This window comes from Emys orbicularis, chromosome 4 (assembly GCF_028017835.1).
Source record: "Emys orbicularis isolate rEmyOrb1 chromosome 4, rEmyOrb1.hap1, whole genome shotgun sequence".
NCBI classification, from domain to species: domain Eukaryota; kingdom Metazoa; phylum Chordata; order Testudines; family Emydidae; genus Emys; species Emys orbicularis.
In genome coordinates, this window is record NC_088686.1 from 97,670,568 (window position 1) to 97,683,269 (window position 12,702).

Consider the following 12,702-nt stretch of genomic DNA (forward strand, 5'->3'; position numbering starts at 1 on the left):
AAAAAATGTGATATTCATTTAATTCATTGTGCCTGTGCAATCTTTCCCCTAAACATAAGCGGCCACAGACCTGTTTCCGAAAAACAATGTAGCAAAAGGGGAAAGCCAGCAGTAAAAAGAGTGTATCATACAAAATTCATCTTCTTTTTCGTCACAAACACAATCTCACTTTTTTGGTAGAAGCTTCTCCTGCACAGGTCTTGAAATCTAGAACCACCTTTCTGTTTCTCTCCCCCTCAGTAGCCCTCCTTTCTCCCTTAAATCTTGCCTGTCCTGTTGAGATTAAACTAAATGGAGGTTTGAAAAATTGCAAGAGAACCTACCTACTTCTCAAGATTCCTGTACAATCTCTCGAAAAAAGCATTATCTTTATCATCACTGACCTTATGGTCAAAGACAGAACGTTATCAGCAACTAAGCAAGCTAAGTACATTTTCTAGCAACAACAAAATTGCATCATATTTTATTTTCCCAGGCTTGAGCCCAACTACACAGCCAAAGAAGATTACTTCCCGGGGATGCTTGTAATATTGAAAGCATTGATGTGGCTTGTCTTCTTGCAAAACTAAGAGTCAGACATTCTAGAGAGGAATTCTATATTCTGGGAAGCTGAGTGAGCCACAATACTTCTAGCAAAAATGTACAACATGATCAAATGTGAAATCTTCTGAAACCTAAACAGAATATTATTCACCACTCTAAAAGCTAATCTAAAATTAAACTGTAAATTCCAAGGGAGAAATTCACCCCCATGCAGAAGTGGCCAGCAAAAAGACTGTGCAATGCTTTTGGCTCCTCACAACAGGGTTTAGGCATATGCCTTGTGCTGGCTCCCTGTGACCCTAAGTGAATTTGCAGTGAGGATTACAATTTCAGGCTTAGAATGATGCACATATTGAAAACAGAGTGAATTTATACAAATTAAGTGTTTGAGTCAGTTGGACCTGAGCAGAAAATGAATTGTTTCAGGATATGAACTGTACAGGATGTACAATAAGCTGGAAGAATGCTAAGTTCCTCCTTCCTCACCTCCCTCCTCACCTGGCTAAGGCAAATCCGGCTCCAGGTAGAGCAGTGGGCCTGTGGTGATGCTCCCAGAGAACTCCACGTGCTATACACTGATAGCAGGGGATTTCCCTCATCATGTTGTTATGGGTATGGGTCATGGGGACCCGTTGGGGAAGGTTGTCCATCAGAACCCTGTATCCCATAATGATGGGGGGAAGGAAGTATTTCTAATGTTAGGGGCAGTTAGGTCAAAGGTCCCAGGTTCTAAGGGATTCTGTAATATCAAAAGCAGAGTAGCTAGCAGTATGTTGGAAGTCATGCAACCTCGCTGGCCAAGTGGATATCCCTGCTGGACATATAAGGACATCTCTTGGGTACTTTTTGGAATTCTTTATTTCCATTATAACTGTAAAAAATCATAAATAAAATATTTTCTCTAAAAACACCTGGACAGACCCATCAACCTCATCAAAAGGATTAATTTAACCTGGACCTATGCACTTTTGACAACTGTTGTGGGGTTTGTTTGTTTTTTGTTTTGTTTTGTTTTTAAAGAAGGGTTGAAAATAGACCATTGATGGGGATGTGCAGGGAAGGTAATGTTCACAGAGATGTTTTCAAAGATAAATTGAAAAAATAAGAAAAGGGGGGGAGCAGATGTTAAATAAATAAATGGAGATATCCTATCTCCTAGAACTGGAAGGGACCTTGAAAGGTCATCGAGTCCAGCCCCCTGCCTTTGCTAGCAGGACCAAGTACTGATTTTGCCCCAGATCCCTAAGTGGCCCCCTCAAGGATTGAACTCACAACTCTGGGTTTAGCAGGCCAATGCTCAAACCACTGAGCTATCCCTTCCCCCCTGAGACCATCTAGAAAACCTTATATATTAACAGTTCTGAGAGATCTGGAGCACCATCCGTTCCCTTTGAAACCATGGAAGTCAAGGATGTACAGCACTGTGCAACTCTTCCCCTGAGTAGCCATGTTTGAAAATGAAGCCCATTATGACTTGGATCTAGTTAAGGTAATCACTGCCAGGTTTACCTACATTATCTGTAGTACAGTAGTGCCTAGAGACCCCAACTGAGATCAGGGCCATATTGAACAAGGGGCCATACATACATATAAAAACATAAGAATGGCCATACTGGTTCAGACCAATTGTCCATCTAGCCCAGTATCCTGTCCCAACAGTGGCCAGTGCCAGGTACTTCAGAACAGGTAATCATCAAGTGATCCATCCCCTGTTGCCATTCTCAGCTTCTGGCAAACAGAGGCTAGGGATACTTCAGAGCATGGTTTTGCATCCCTGCCCATCCTAAATAATGTATGAGATATACCTGTCTCATAGAGCTGGAAGGGACCTTGAAAGGTCATTGAGTCCAGCCCCCTGCCTTCACTAGGAGGACCAAGTACTGATTTTTGCCCCAGGTCCCTAGGTGGCCCCCACAAGGATTGAGCTCACAATCCTGGGTTTAGCAGGCCAATGCTCAAACCACTGAGCTATCCCTCCCCCCTTAACTCCCTCCTGACTAATATCCTCCATGAACTAATCTAGTTCTTTTTTGAACCCTGTTATAGCCTTGGCCTTCATAACACCCTCTGGCAAAGAGTTCCATAGGTTGACTGTGCGTTGTGTGAAGAAATACTTCCTTTTGTTTGTTTTAAACCTGCTGCCTACTAATTTCATTTGGTGACCCCTAGTTCTTGCATTATGAGAAAAAATAAATAACACTTCCTTTTTTTTTCTCCACACCAATCATGATAGTCATTATGGACCTCTATCATATCCCCCCGTAGTCATCTCTTTTCCAAGCTGAAACATCCCAGTCTTATTAATCTCCTCATATGGAAGCTGTTCCATACCCTAATCATTTTTGTTGCCCTTTTCTGTATCTTTTCCAATTCCAATATATGACTTACAAGGAGAGGCTGAGGGAACTGGGGTTATTTAGTCTGCAGAAGAGAAGAGTGAGGGGGGATTTGATAGCAGCCTTCAACTGGGGAGAGGGATAGCTCAGTGGTTTGAGCATTGGCCTGCTAAACCCAGGGTTGTGAGTTCAATCCTTGAGGGGGCCACTTTGGGATCTGGGGCAAAATCAGTACTTGGTCCTGCTAGTGAAGGCAGGGGGCTGGACTCAATGACCTTTCAAGGTCCCTTCCAGTTCTAGGAGATCAGATATCTCCAATTTAACTACCTGAAGGGGGGTTCCAAAGAGGATGGAGCTAGGCTGTTCTCAGTGGTGGCAGATGACAGAAAAAGAAGCAATGGTCTCAAGTTGGAGTGGGGGAGGTCTAGGTTGGATATTAGGAAACACTATTTCACTACGAGGATGGTGAAGCACTGGAATGGGTTACCTAGGGAGGTGGTGGAATCTCCTTCCTCAGAGGTTTTTAAGGCCCGGTTTGACAAAGCCCTGGCTGGGATGATTTAGTTGGTGTTGGTCCTGCTTTGAGCAGGGGATTGGACTAGATGACCTCCTGAGGTCTCTTCCAACTCTATGATTCTATTCTGTCTTATTATCTATCCCTCTCCTAATGATTCCCAACATTGTTAGCTTTTTTGACTGCTGCTGCACATTGAGTGGATGTTTTCAGAGAACTATTCACAGTGACACCAAGATCTCTTTCTTGCGTGTTAAGAGCTAATTTAGATCCCATCAGATTTATATTTTAATAAAATATAAAGTATAGTTGGGATTACGTTTTCCAATGTGCATTAGTTTGCATTATCAACATTGAATTTCATCTGCCATTTTGTTGTCCAGTCACCCAGTTTTGTGAGATCCCTTTGTAACTCCTCGCGGTCTGCTTTGGACTTAACTATCTTGAGTAGTTTTGTATCATCTGCAGATTTTGCCATCTCACTGTTTACCCATTTTTCCAAATCATAGTAAGAGACACCTCAGCCCACAAGAGCTTACAACTGAAATAGAAAAAACAAAGGGTGGAAGATAAGAAATATTATAATCCCCGTTTTACATATCGGAGGGGAGGCAGAAGGGACAGATCTTCTGACTGTGCAAATTGGCAGAGCTATGTTGAAATCAATGGAGATACACTTATTTGCACACATTGGAGATCTGGCCTTAGTGTCTTATCCATAGTACCATCCTTTCCTGCTGTTGCATAGTGTGGTATCGTCTATCATAGCAATTTGCCGCATGTTCTTCAAAAATTACTAATATGCTCCTGCACCATCGAAGGCAAAGAGAGTTTTGCAGTTGACTTTCAGTGGAAGCAGAATCAGGCAGTATTTCAGTAGATTGTACTGTTGTATACAGATTGTTCATTTGCATACATTTCACAGCTTTCCACTGTCTTCCTTTCAGTATCACTGCAGACACTGTTGATTGTTATTAAGGCCCATAATTGCATGGTCACTGACAATGACATTTAATACTATGTTCTAATTTGACATTTGCTTTTTTCCTATCTGCTCTGCACAGTGAGTTTACTTTAGAAATCTAATTAAACAGCTGCAGTAGTCCCTGATAAGTTGCTAGCTGAACAAGGTAATAATAACCCATTAACAAGGAATTAATTTTTCCCCTTGCATTGTTTTTATAGTAATTAAGTTACTTAAAAATGCATCTACTGAGCTGTAGCCTATAAAATACAAGGTAGCTTTTTGTGGTCTACTTCGATCGAAAAAACAAAGCAAAGGATTTGAAGTAGGTTCTGTAGAGTCTTACATGTTGGAAGAATATTATGTAAGGATTTATTTCTCGGCAGAGTTTTTAAAGCCTGAACTTACATTTATATTGTTAAACTTTAATTTTCTCTATTATAAGCATTATAAGATATTTTTAATAAATTCATAATAATAAAAGAGAAAATGTCATATTTTCCTGTAGCCTTTTCGTGGGAACTTAGTTGCAAAGTAAGCTATACCCTGGAATTACTTTAAAAATGTAACGTGGATCCTTAAATGGCTTTCCTGCATGAGCTATGATTAATACGAAGTCTTATTGACTAAGGATGTCAGAGTAGCACAATTCAGTATGCTTCTGTGCATAGTCTTCATGGTTCTTAGTTTTTATCATTTCCACCAGTGGGTCCAAGATACAAAGTTTGGTTCTTCAAGTGAATATTTAACATTCCAAAGTTTGCAGGTGTCCAAAGGACTCACCTCTGTTCATTTTCTATAGGATTTGCTGCTTTTCTTCAGAAAGTTGCTGCTGATCCCTGTGGAGGCTGGATTCTTTCATATTTTTGGTCTAATAATAAACATTTATTTTCAGGGGTTCACTACCAGGATGTTCTGTCAAAATATGCACAAATTTGCGTGTTAGCACAAATGAAAACAAATGGACGGCAGAAAGAAATGACTGCCATGTAATACCTTACCTTAGGCTCACTAATGGCTGATGGTACACTGATTCCAGTTCAGGCCACAATCGGTATTCCATTGAATTTAGAAAAGTGTTAGTAGGCACAAAGGCCAGGAGTGACATGAAGTTCTACTGGATGTCATTCTTGATCTTTGGGTCAATTCAGAAGTATTAATCCCTAGAACTAAGAAGTTATCTAAAATTCTGCTGCACTTAAACTGCTTATGGCGTACCAGATTGCTCTTGGCAGGATCATATTTAGTATAATGTGTGTATTTATTTTGCATTATTGCAACTCCCCTGGTTCTATATTACTTTTCATTATGTTTGCTATTGCTTGACATTTTCGTTTCAGTTATTTGTTTAAATTCTTAGTATATCATTATCTTCAGTCTCAGGTGAATCATCTTTCTTCTGCTAACAATGAAACCTATCAAGAACGACTGGCACGATTAGAGGGTGATAAAGAGTCCCTCGTATTGCAGGTATGTATAGTAGCGTACTATCAACATATTTGGTATTCAATGGATAAAAGTTAGAGGGAGTCCTGAAAAAGACATGAAGCCAAACACCTTGGTTCTGTTAGATCAATAAGAATATGTTATGTGCAGAAACATTTACTGGCCATTGAATATAAAATTGTCAGTGGAATGTGAGGAAGGCTTGCAGCTAACCAGGCTGGCCACCAACATGGTTGATATTAGTGTGTAACACAAAGATAGGAGAGAAGAGAATGACTAAGCAAGAAGAAAAATCAGATCATAAATAGTGGACATGTCAGTTGACTTTATTCACAGCATTCTGTAAAATCCACAAAAAGTACAATGTAGAGTGACCAGATGTGGCAGGTCAAAGAGATTGCTCTGAGTTTGTGAGATTGTCCCAGTTGGTTCTATGGAGAACATGGTTCTGTGCGAATTTCTATAATTGGCTGGCAACTGGATGTCTGGCTCTTGTACCCAATTCTCTCCCATCTTCCTGAGCTTCCACTTCCTCTGTCGTGATCCCACCTGCCACAAACACTCACTCTCTTTCTTCTTCGGTGCCAGACCCCCCGCTGGTGTAAATCCACGGAAGTCAGTGGAGTTATTCTGACATATAGCAGCTGAGGATCTGACCCTCAGGATTTATGACTGAGTATGAGGATCCAGTTGCCCCGCTCTCTTTTTCTATTATAGTTGTTCTTCCATGCATGAGAATATATGATGTGATCTGAGAAGTCCCATAGTTTGTTGCTCAGCAGCATACTCTGAATTCAAAAGTGAGGTGATAGATCCAGTGGTCCTGTGGTTGTGGGAGAATGTGAGGAACTTGAAACAGGAGAAATGAGGGAACAGGAAAGTTGGGATCAAGGGAAAGTTACAGAGGGCAGGAAGAGACACCCTCCGTAGTGGCATGGTTCCTTCACACATGCTCCTTCCACTCTCCAGGTGACATGAGACTCTCCAGCTGTCAAATTCTTCTCTACCCCATGACTCGAACCACAGCCAGACATCAATATCACTGTATTCCCATTGCCCAATCCCTCTTCAGAAATGTGTTTAACATCTGGCTTTCCCAAATCTTGTTTCTCTGTCAAGAAGCAGAGAGAGCAGTAGGTTCTGTGATCATTCCTTGCCTTTCGATTGTATCTGAGCTGTTTTACTTCCTTAAAATCCGAGGGGGTGGAAGAATTTGGCAATAAATCCAGGGGAAAATAAGTCTGAAACCAGTTCAGTTTCTTTCAGGTTTCCTGCTTCCCAATTTGTAAGCTTTTTCAAAAGCAGGGCCTCTGTACCACGTGAATAAGTTTTATTCTTGGGAAAATAAAACTATGCACAAGATAAAATCAAGCTCATTGAGTCTTTCTGAATATTTTTCCCCTTTCCTTTACTAGGCTGCACAGTGTCTGTTCTTAAAGCCCAAAGCAGAAGTCTCTCTAGATACGCAATCTTTATCTATCCTTTTCCCTCTGCAAGTGACTCCTAGTCCACGTATCCATAATACATGTGGGTTTATATTCTCTGTTATCTCAGTAATGAGCTTCTGTGAATGTGTTTTCTGTTGCATGTATTTCTGTTCACACTTGCTTTAATTAACTGAGTGACGTTCTCATTACCAATATAAAATAAGCAGTAAACCTCTCATGAGACATACTCTTTTGGCTTGGTTTGAATTCTTAATTCCTGTCTAATTAGAACTGCCATTGGCAAAAACCTTAGGAGTAAAACTTCTGTTTGAAACTTTGGTTAAAACCATACATGTTTAGTTCTAAGCATTGCTGAGACACCTACTTGGGTTTGTCTACAAAGGAATTTAATAAAATTGCTTCAAAAATTTGTTCTGAATGCTCCCGAAAGCCAGGTCAAAGTTGGTTATTCAATATATTAATCTCATTCACTTTCCCACCCCACCTCACATTAGTACCTGTTTGTGTTACTGTAGCACTCACAAGACCCCAGCCAAGACTAGTGCCCAATTGTAAAAGACCATTGCTGCCCTAAAGCGCTCACAGTCTAAATCAGTGGTGTCCAAATTTCTTAGCCTGAGCCACAGAGTCGCCCGCCCCCACTCCACCCCTTCCCCCAAGGCCCCACCCCCACCCTGCCTCTTCCTGCCCTGCCTCTTCCCACCCCTGCTCAACCCCTGCCCCACCTCTTCCACCCCATTCCACCCCCTCCCCTGAGCGCAGGGCCGCCGAGAGCGGGTTCGGGCCCCGGTGAAAAAAAATTTTCGGGCCCCCCAGCAAGGGCGGACCGGCTAAACAGGACCGACGACAGGGGGGGGAAGCCGGGCCCCGGGCCCCCTTCCGGACCGCCGGGCCCCGGTAATTTGTACCGGCTTCCCCCCTCTCGTCGGCCCTGCCTGAGCGCGCCCCACCCTCGCTCCTCCCCCTCCCACCCAGCGCCTCCTGCACACGTGGAACAGTTGATCAGGATGGGCGAGAGGTGCTGGGAGTGAGGGGAAGGTGCTGATCGGCGGGGCTGCTGGCAGGCGGGAAGCGCTGGGGGGAGGAGGAGGAGCTGATCAGTGGGACTTTTTTCCCCGTGGGTGCTCCAGCAAGAGGGCAAGGTGAGATGAGGGAGTGACTAGTGCACACTGCTCTCCTGCTATTCCCAGACGGTGTATGTTTTCTTAGGGACCATAGTCCATTGGCACAAGGTTAAGCAGCCTCTAGGCTGCTTAGAGCATTTCTGGTCCACACAGAGCAGCTGGAGATGAAGCAGTGGGAAAGGCCGTGCCCCCTACCTCTACCCTGTAGTGAGTGGGCTGACTCAAACACCTCCGCTTTAAACCTTTCAGAGTTAAATTCTCTCCCATCAAGCCTCACCACTGACCAGTGTTTCTCAGTTTTGCCAAATGTGCTGTATAGGTTAGAGATGCCACATCAGCCATGACATCCTGCTGTAGCCCCGAGACAGTTTATGGGAGTTCGTGCAAGTGCCTCTTTTCTCCTGTATTGCCTAGTTTTTCAAAGTTCTACCCTTTGGGATCTCAAACAATAAGCATGTGCAAAGCCAAGCAAGTGAGTTAAAAGAAAAGGACTTTCTCTATAGGCTTTAGTGGGTTTTTGACGACTTAGGCGTGTGGTGTATGCGGGAACATTGCTCTGTGTACACTCAGTGATTCCCAGAGGGACTGGCAGATGTGAGACCTAACAGAGGAGAAACAATGTCGTTTTAACCTACTAATGTGCCTCTTAGCTTAGCTATTGGAACATTCAGCACGTACTTCTAAAGCTGCTAGGATCCCCTTTTCCTTGGGGATTACAGTGTTTACCCAGTTACACTGTAACCTTTTAAGCAGAACTTGCATTCTCTCTTATAGTGACAGCTGCAGGGAGCAAACTAAAAAGGAGGATTCTACACATTGGCCCTTTTTCTCCCTGTCCCCTTATCTCCACTCGCCACCTCTTTTCTCATCTGTCCCTTTCCCTGCCATCTTCATTTCATGGAAAAAATGGACAACCTAATTAAGTATGTAAGCAGCAGCAGCTTTCCCTATAGAACCCATGTCTCTTGCTGGGAGTGCTTTTCATGCTGCTCAGATGTGTCTGTGTTTGTTGCTCCTTGGGTCACCAAATCTTTCCTTAAAATCCTGCCTACCTATTTATCTATGTTCATCTGGACTCTCTCCTGGAGCCAAAGACTATAAAGGAAGTAACAGAAAACACTCCTTTTCCTTTCTCTCCCTTACACTTTTGTCTCCCCTTCCTCCTGCCAAATCTCTTCATAGGTAAGGAAAGGTCGACTATCAAACCACTCCCTCTGCAGCGAATTCAATTGATCATCCTTTCTTTTGGGTTAGCAGGTGGGTTCAAAAGCCTGCAAATATCTAAGCAGTGCCACTTCTTTAGTGCCTCTTCTTAAAGGGCTCTCTGACAAGCAGACCTTTTTTAAAGTAGGTGGGTCCTGCTGGCCCATTTGAAGGTTTTGGAGATCCTCCTCAAGGACAGCGGCTTATCTAGTTGTTTTTATGCTGGAGCTGAGCATGACAGCAAAGGTAAGGATGTGTTTAACAGGAGTTTAGAAGCCTGAAGTTACATCCTGTCTAAAATAATAGCCAGGGCTGAATAAATTCTAAGAATGAAGGCTGAGGTGTTTGTAGCAAACTAAAGCTCCAGGGCTGAAGGATTTATTAGCCCAGGGTAGGGAAAGAGAGTCAAACTCTTGCTTATGATAGCTGATACATATTGAACCACTTGACTCTATAGGGCGAGGCGAGGCTGCGTAATTAGGGATACAAATTCAGAAATCCTGATGTGAGACTATGTTTTAGCATAAAATTATTTCAGAAGATTTTTAACCATGTTTCTGGCATGACACCCAAGCATTTGGTAACTCTGCAGCACATTCCTGCAACTCAGCAAAGACGTAATTCAGCAAGCTTGGCTGCAGATGCTCCTCTTGTCTGCCAGGGGCCACCATGGTGCCTGCTCTACAGCAGCCAGGCAGCCTCTCCCCATGCTGGATCTGAATGGGGGGAAAGGAGCATCTGGCTGTGGTGGCAGTGTGGGGACATAAGGTTGGGGGGGTGCCAGTACTGGTCCCCCCATGCCCCCAACTACACTGAGTTTTGTGCAGCTGCCTGTCCTATCCCTGCTGTGTTTACCATAAGTGGGTATGTTTACCATAAGTGGTTACATGAAAATTAATTGAAAATATGGAAATTTACTTATTAAATTATTTGTTTTAAACACCATGCTTCAAACTGCACAAAACTTGGCCACTCTGCACTTCATTTCTAAAGTGTTTAAATATCAGCATTGTTATGGATGTGAGAAGGCCTGAAATTTAACTTCCAAAGATGCAGTGCGTGTCTTTCACAATGCATTGTTCTATGAAATCTCATTCATTCCTTTATAGCCACTTTTAGAAAGAAAGAAAGAAAGAAAACTTAAACAAAAATGAACTCATCACACAAATTTCAGTTTGATTTTAATTATATTACTGCCAAGAAATTAGAAGTTAAATCTGCAATTTCATCCTTATTATTTGTTTTTGGGGGGATTGTTGTGCATAAATTATAAGCTCTTTAGGGACTGTCATTTTTGTTCTCTGTTTGTACAGCACCTAGCACAATGGGGTCCTGGTCCATGACTGGGTCTCTTAGGGTTACCCAAATGCTAATAAATAATAATAATAATGAACGAATATATAAAATTATGCAGCATGGACTGCATCACCTAGGCCTACAGGGTGGATTTTCAAATCTCTGTAACGTTATGCTGAATACATTTTTTGAGTTTTAATACGTTTCTGAGTCAAGCTATTGGGCTTGTCTTATTACAGTTTACTCTTTTGTAAACCAGTTTGTACCACCATTCTTACAGTTCCTTAAGAGTATTACTAATTGTTTCCTTTACAGCGATTCATCCCTTGTATTTCAGTTCTTTTGCATTCATGTTTTGGCTTGTAAGGCTTGGAAATTTTTGTGGAGTAGAGCTTTGTCAAGGCTAAAACATGCCTTTTACGTATTACATTCTTTTATAGCTTCAGAAAGCTTTATTGATAGGTAAGTTGTTCTCAGGTTCTTGTAAGAAGTACTTTAATTGGTTAGTTTCCTGAAGAACAGTTTTATTGTTTATCCACTTTAAGGAGTGAAGTGCTAACAGAAGCTGAAATAACAATGCATGTTCTGATGCCACTTAAAACATTAAGAGTATTCTATGCTATTTTTTTTAAAAGAGAGTGTTTACTGTACACATTGGTATATGATTTACTCAGGCTGCTTATACATAGTCTTCCAGAGATGTGTTGTCTTTATTTTTTTTTATTTTAAAACAAGTACAAGAAAGATGACTGATGTTTTTAAAGCAAAGATATTGTGAGACAGGCTTTGAGGTAAGATTCAAAATTTGTGTTTGTTTTGCTAGACGAAGATGATATGATACTCAGGAATGTGAAACTTTTAAGGACTTTCAGTGACAGACTGGATATAAAAATACATTGTGTGCTGGACTGTTTGGTTAATAAGGTTAGCTGACATTTATTTACAGTAAGTTCAAAAGTGTTCTCCTTGCCTTGTTCTCAAATTACAGGTGAGTGTCCTCACGGATCAGGTGGAGGCCCAAGGAGAGAAAATCCGGGACCTAGAAGTCTGTCTTGAGGGGCATCAGCTGAAACTTAATGCTACCGAAGAAATGCTTCAACAGGTAAAGTCTAGTGTGCGAGGATTCTTATGCAATCTCTTTCAAGATGGAGGAACATGTATGCATGCTTCTGAATCTGTTATGCCCTGAGTAAATGGACATAGAACAGTTTTGTCTCCTTTTATTGTGTCTGTTGCCTTGAACGATATTTTCATAATACATGTTTGTTTGCTTTCCTGGTGTACATGGATTTTACCGGTCTGTTGTATAACACTGTAAGCAGTAGGCATGTAAAATGAAGCCATTGCATAGTATTCAGAATACTCAAATTAAGCTGGAGGAGGGCTGGAGAGATGGCTGAATAACTTGTTAGACAAGTTAAATATAATAACAAAATACCAGTTTCTGTAGGGACTAATTCTATAATGTGTACTGCTTTAAACTGTGTCCTGCATTCATGTGGTTGGGTTTGAAGTTGAATTTTAAACTCATTTGAGGTTGAAATGAATTAGGCTAAAATTTTCTTTATTCATTTTTATGAGCTTTCTTTTTCTCTTCTCAAAGAGAGCTACTATATAAAGCAGTTTTTTCCTTACTTCTAGCCATGTGCTTACAAAACCACAGTTCACTTTGAGTTTGCTGTTCAACTTAACCCATCCATGCCATTTCACAGCAAGGGATGAGGGAGTAGAATGCACCATAAAGTAAATACAGTTAAGCATTTCAGACAGCAGTGACAGTTTTGGAGTGACAAAGATTATGAAGAAGTTGCTCTCTGCAATTTTCCAT

At 41.7% G+C, this 12,702-nt stretch overlaps 1 protein-coding gene across 1 annotated transcript in view; it reads left to right on the plus strand.

Moving 5' to 3' along the window:
• The window catches only part of PPFIBP2 (PPFIA binding protein 2), a 192,783-nt gene that overhangs the window by 106,974 nt on the left and 73,107 nt on the right, over positions 1-12,702 (plus strand). Inside the window, exons 3-4 of the mRNA XM_065402713.1 lie at positions 5,735-5,827; positions 11,863-11,976. Of these exons, the coding sequence (XP_065258785.1) occupies positions 5,735-5,827; positions 11,863-11,976 (207 nt within the window). The remainder of the gene's footprint in view (positions 1-5,734; positions 5,828-11,862; positions 11,977-12,702) is intronic.